Genomic DNA, 6,144 nt, shown 5'->3' with positions numbered 1-6,144 from the left:
TCCCAAAAATAAATAAAAAACGTTGAAAAAAAAATTAAAAAAAAATAAATAAAAATAAATAAATTAAAAAAAATAGGAAAAAGAATAAAATTCCCTGGCAAAATCAACATTTCACTAGCATCTTCTAGTCTTATGTACAGTAATTCAATTCAAAATAGAATCCAACAATGTATTAAGCAGAGTTCAAGTTCTTAATAGTACTCTGATGTTGTTTATATGAAATATAAAACTTACCAACATAAAAATAAGTTATTAAAACTGAACTTAGGTTAAAATAACAAATCATTCTAACTGTCTGAATTTAAGTATGAAAAATTCTACTAAATTATTAAGTTCCCTAACAACTATATTTGATTGGTAATGTTAATACGTTGTCAGTTACCTTTTGTTTCTCAGAGTGATTGCTGGCTTGTTTGGTTGCTTCAGCCAATAATTCTTCATACTGTTTATGACCCTTATACTCTCGTACTCGCTTTTCATGAACCCAGGCCCTCTCTGGCTGGTTGCTAAAAAATTGGACGTGATATTCCCGGGCACCTGTAAGAAAAAATTCTTACTAAGCATTTCAGACCATAAGCATCCACATATACTCTGCCAAAAATGTGAACCTAAGCCAGGTTCCCTAGCATTACTCCTATTAAAACTTGTACACTTTGCATTGTTCAAAGATATAATCCAACACCAGCCAATTACACAACTAATAGTTACTGTAAAAAATCACTCCCAAATGATTAAAATTAGTACAGCAAGTTTTAAGAGAAAGGAAATCAGAAATTCTGCTAATTATCAGATTTTTTATCTTGGTTACACAACTTACTTTTCCTTGTCTTAAACCTTTTTACAAACAAATCTGTGTCTAAATAAATATTTTCTTCCTTCCCAAAATGTATAACATATTTTCTTGGACTTTAAAAGTGCCTGTCAGGGGCGCCTGGGTGGCAGTTGGTTAAACGTCTGACTCTTGATTTCGGCTCAGGTTATGATCTCATGGTTGGTGAGTTTGAGCCCTGCATCTGGCTCAATGCAGAGAACACAGAGCCTTTTTGGGATTCTCTCTCTGCCCCTCTCCCATTCTCTCTCTCTCTCTCTCTCTCTCTCAAAAATGAATGAATGAATGCTGGTCAAATTGCTTTTCTGGACATATAAAAGTGCGCTATACAAACAGGGGAGGGGAAGAGGCCACAGACTCACGGATCCTGTAAGGTCAAAACTATCTTTATAATAATACCAAGATGTTATTATTGTTTCACTTTGTTGACATTTGCACTTAATACTACAGGAACAATTGCAGATAAGACTGCTGGCATGTTAGCAAAAATAAAACCAGAGAGTGACACCAAACTATACTAGTATCACATTCTTCACAACCACATACTGGCAGTTAAAAAAAAAAAAAAAAAAAGCCAGTTTTATTTAATGTCCTTCATGATGCAGTAAAAAATGATTAATTTTACTAAATCTCAACCCTTGGATACATGTCTTTAATATTCTGTGTGATAAAACGGGAAGAATGCATAAAGTACATACTGAAGTGTGACAGTTATCTTGAGGAAAAGAACCTGTGCGGTTGTTTGAATTGCAAGGTCACTGGCCACTTTTTCACAAAACACCATATTTCAAAGAATGACTGGCAGAAAACCTATGATTATTTGAAATTGAGCATCTGGCAGATATTTCCTCAAAAGCAAGTTTGCTCTTTCAAGGAAATCAACTGACACTACTTGTGCCAATAATAAAATTTGATCTTTCAAGCAAAAATTAGAATTTTGCAAAACCAGTATTTATCCCTGTGAGTCTTCCAAATTCCCAATAATCAAAGAATTTTCTGATGAAATAACTGGTCATGTAAACTAATATGATTTAAAAATACATCTATAGAGGAATGTGTCAACATTTGGAAGATATGTCTCACTTGGTAAAACCAATATTTTTTAAGTGGCCAATAAATGATATTACAAAATCATGTAAAGTAAAAGATTCATTCAAAGTGCAAGACAGAACCAACGGATTCTAATGTAACAAAGTGCAAAAAGTTTATTGATACAATTTTAGGCTCTCTATTCCAACTTACCCACCACTTGTTGAGTATGGGTATAATATCAGAGAAATATATCCACAATTATCTAAAAAGGCTATTAAAATACACTATCCCTTTCTGACTACGCACCTGAGGCCAGATCATCTTCATATATTTCAACCAAAACAACAAATCATAACAGACTGAATGTATAGGCAGATATGAGTATCTAGTATCTTCACTTAAGTCAGACATTAAAGAGATTTGTAACAATGTAAAATGATACTCTTCTTCCTCATTAATATTTTTGAGAAAATAGTTATTTTTCATAAAAACATAATGATAACATATAATAGATTATTATTATTTTAGAGAGAGAGAGAGAGCACGCATGTGAAAGCGGGGAAGAGGGGGACAGGAAGAGGGGGAGAAGGCGGGGGTGGGGGTGGGGGTGGGGGAGGGAGAGGGAGAGAGAGAGGGAGAGGGAGAGGGAGAGAGAGAGAGAGAGAGAGAGAGAGAGAGAGAGAATCTTAAGCAGTTTCCGTGCTCAGCCTGGAGTACAGCATGGGGCTCAATTCTACCACCCTGGGATCATGACCTAAGTGGAAATCAAGATTCAGACACTCAATCGACGAGCCACCCAGGCACCCTGAAAATGTTCTAAAATTAGATGTAGAGGGGTGCCTGGATGGCTCAGTTGGTAAGTGTCTGACTCCTGATTTCAACTCAGGTCATGATCTCATGGTTGGTTAGTTCCAGTCCTGCATTGGGCTCCATGTTGTCAGCGTGGATTCTCTCCCTCTCTCTCTAAGTGCATGCACAAACTCTCTCTCTCTCAAAATAAATAAATAAATAAACATTAAAAAAATACTTTATAAAAAATAAATAAATAAAATTAGATGTAATGCTGGCTGCACAACTCTGTAAATGTACTAAAAAATCACTGAATTGCACGGAATTGGCATGTAATGCATATATCAAAAAGCGGTTATTTTAAAAACTACTGCAGAAAAAGAACATTAAAAATATCAGAATACACTTTTAATTAATTTAAATTTTTAAAAATTTCTAAGTTCTCAGAATTCCAGTTTTCTCAATAATGCAAACAAAATCAGTTCTTCCAGCAGTAAAGTAGAAGATTGTCTAGGGGATACCAAATTAGATTAATTCATAAAACTAAACTGAAACACTTCCTTTGAAACACAGATGCAGCATAAATTGTGCTTTCACTTATATCGCATAAAAAAGCTGAAATTAGCAGGTTTTCATAAAGTAACTACAGGTGAAACTATATAATCTCAGAAGCATGCTCTAACGGGAGAGAATTAAAGAGCTTGATAATTATCACATGATAATAATATCTCAGCTCTAGAAGCCCAGATAGGTACATGGATTATGTTATTTAAAAAGGTTTGGCCCTAAAAGACACAAGAAAAGATGCTCATCGTCATTTATCATCAAGGAAATGCAAATCAAAAACTACAATGAACTATCATCTTACACCTGTCAGAATGGCTAAAATTAACAACCCAAGAAACAACAGGTGCTGGCAAGGATGCGGAGAAAGGGGAACCCTCTTACACTGTTGGTGGGATTGCAAACTGGTGCAGCCACTCTGGAAAAAAATATGGAGATTCCTCAAAAACATGGAGATTCCTTAAAAACAGAACTACCTTATGATCCAGCAATTGCACTACTGGGTATTTACCCAAAGAATACAAAAATACTAATTCAAAGGGATCCATGCACCCTTATGTTTATAGTAGCATTATTTACAATAGCTAAGATATGGAAGCAGCCCAAGTATCCATCAATTGATGAATGGATAAAGAAGAAGCGGTATATATATACAATGGAATAATACTCAGCCATCAAGAAGAATGAAACCTTGCCATTTGCAATGACATGGATGGAGCTAGAGGGTAATATGCTAAGCAAAATAAGTCAGTTAGAGAAAGACAAATACCATGTGATTTCACTCATACATGGAATTTAAGAAACAAAACAAGCAAAGGGAAAAAAATAAGAGAGAGACAAATCAAGAAACAGACTCTTAATTATAGAGAACAAACTGATTTGTTATCAGAGGGGAGGTGGGGGGCGGATGGGTTAAATAGGTGATGGAGATTGAGGAGTGCACTTGTGATGAGCTTTGGGTGATGTATGGAAATGCTGAATTACTATATTGTACACCTGAAACTAATATAACACTGTATGTTAACTGGAATTAAAATAAAACTTTTAAGAAAAGAAGGCAGCTTGCTCCTTTTGGGAAATCCTTGTCCCTTTCCTCTCCCATTCATAAAATCATAGATTATTAAACCTTCAAGGTATTTCAGAGATTACTAGTCCAACACTCTGAGTAATAAGTAATAAATGAAAGAACTAGGACTGACTGCCTTCCTCCAACCTTAGTAAATTATGACTAGGTGAATTCAATTAACTTTCCTTTCAATACACAGTATGTTTAAGAGTGGAGGTTCTGGATATGTCTCTCTGAAACTCTATTTACTTATTCAAAACATAAGGATAATAATAGTACCTACTTCATAGTGTTGCTGCTATGTGGACTGCATAAAATACATAAGAGAAATGCTTAACATAGTGCCCTCCACAAAAGTAGACATTCCACAATGCTGGGTTTTTTTTGTTTTTGTTTTTTTACGTCTGCTCCATTGATGCTTCCAGTTACCCAACCTTTAATTAGCAGGTTATAATGACAGATAATTGCCTCCTGTACCAGGGCAGATTACTGGCTATGTAGCACAAAAGTTATAGATATGGCTGATCTTGTCACAAATCTGACTTGCAAGACTTATGTAGACATTTTTTCTTTTCATAACAATGAACAGGAAGCAAGAAAGAAATTTTAAAGAGAAAAATAGGTGCAGAGTTGTCACAAACAATAAGGAACTCAACATGTAACAAGAGTGAGTTCACAAAACAAATATCCAGAAATAAATTCCAAGCTCAAACCTTTCTCTGGCTAACTAAGCAAGTCCATTCCAAATTCTAGAATCTCAATAATCTAGTCAACATGTTTTGGTCAAACCCATGAAAAGAAATGGAGAAAAGTTAGAAAACATCTTTTTCTTAACATTAATATTCCTAAGGTAGGATTCTATGCTAAATAGCTAGATTCAAGCTGTACATCTATGTTGTATTGAATTTATAAGGATGTCTCAGTAAATTTACAGATTAAAAAATGGATTGAAGGAGGCAAAAAAAGCATTGTGAAAATTTCATCAGGATTGAAAACACTATGTGGGTAAAAAATTACTATCCATAGTAGTCAATGATGAAATAAAACGTACAGCGAGAAAGCATGGCCCAAATGCCCACTAAGCTCATATAAGACATCTTATTACTTACCCATCTGCTTTCTTTTGGAATTCATATGAGAGGTCAGTCAGATAAAGGTTTTTTAAAGAAGCAGCACGAAGAAATTATAAAATGCAGAGTGGTAAAAGGGGAAAACAAGGACTGTCTCAGGTGTAGAGGCTTTCTGCCCATTAAGATGACCAGAATTCTATCACTAGTAATTAAAAACTGATATTTTGGGGGCACCTGGGTGGCTCAGTTGGTTAAGCATTCGATTTCAGCTCAGGTCATGATCTCACAGTCGGTGAGTTCAAGCCCTGTGTGGGGCTCTGTGCTGATAGCTCGGGCCTGGAGCCTGCTTCAGATTCTGTGTCTCCCTCACTCTCTTCTTCCCCACTTGTGCTCTGTCTCTGTCTCTGTCTCTGTCTCTCTCTCTCAAAAATAAACATAAAAAAGCCCTGATATTTTGGTGTCAGATGGTATATTATGTGCACACTCTTATATACAATATTTAAGATTCAATCCTCCCCCCACCTTTTATTTAATATCTATTTATGCCTTTAGTTACCTCTTGTGTTAATTTTGGTATGAACCTCGAGCTGGGGATCACTTGAAACCATGCAAGGCCACCAAGGATAGGTTCCCACCTTAGACCAAACAAGGTCGCCAACCTGGAACTTAACACCGGCTGACACTTCTGTTGTTGGAACAGAAGATAATATTGGCTGAACCTACAGGAAAAGGTCATAAAACTTCATTAGCAGACAAAGTTAAAAAAAGACATTATGTACAAGTACATTAAACAT

The 6,144-nt window shown here is 35.5% G+C and overlaps 1 protein-coding gene across 7 annotated transcripts in view; it reads right to left on the bottom strand.

Annotated features, from left to right (window-relative positions):
* Positions 1–6,144, bottom strand: part of NSD3 (nuclear receptor binding SET domain protein 3) — a 115,219-nt gene that overhangs the window by 53,989 nt on the left and 55,086 nt on the right. For all 7 annotated transcript variants that reach the window (XM_040456566.1, XM_040456721.1, XM_040456650.1 and 4 more), the window contains exons 4-5: positions 5,907–6,069; positions 383–537 (exon numbers count right to left, since the gene is read on the bottom strand). In XM_040456566.1, the coding sequence (XP_040312500.1) occupies positions 383–537; positions 5,907–6,069 (318 nt within the window). The remainder of the gene's footprint in view (positions 1–382; positions 538–5,906; positions 6,070–6,144) is intronic.

This window comes from Herpailurus yagouaroundi, unplaced genomic scaffold (genome assembly GCF_014898765.1).
Source record: "Herpailurus yagouaroundi ecotype Mexico unplaced genomic scaffold, PumYag 28, whole genome shotgun sequence".
NCBI classification, from domain to species: domain Eukaryota; kingdom Metazoa; phylum Chordata; class Mammalia; order Carnivora; family Felidae; genus Herpailurus; species Herpailurus yagouaroundi.
The sequence above is the reverse complement of the archived record's forward strand: the minus strand, read 5'-3'. Positions and strand labels throughout refer to the sequence as shown.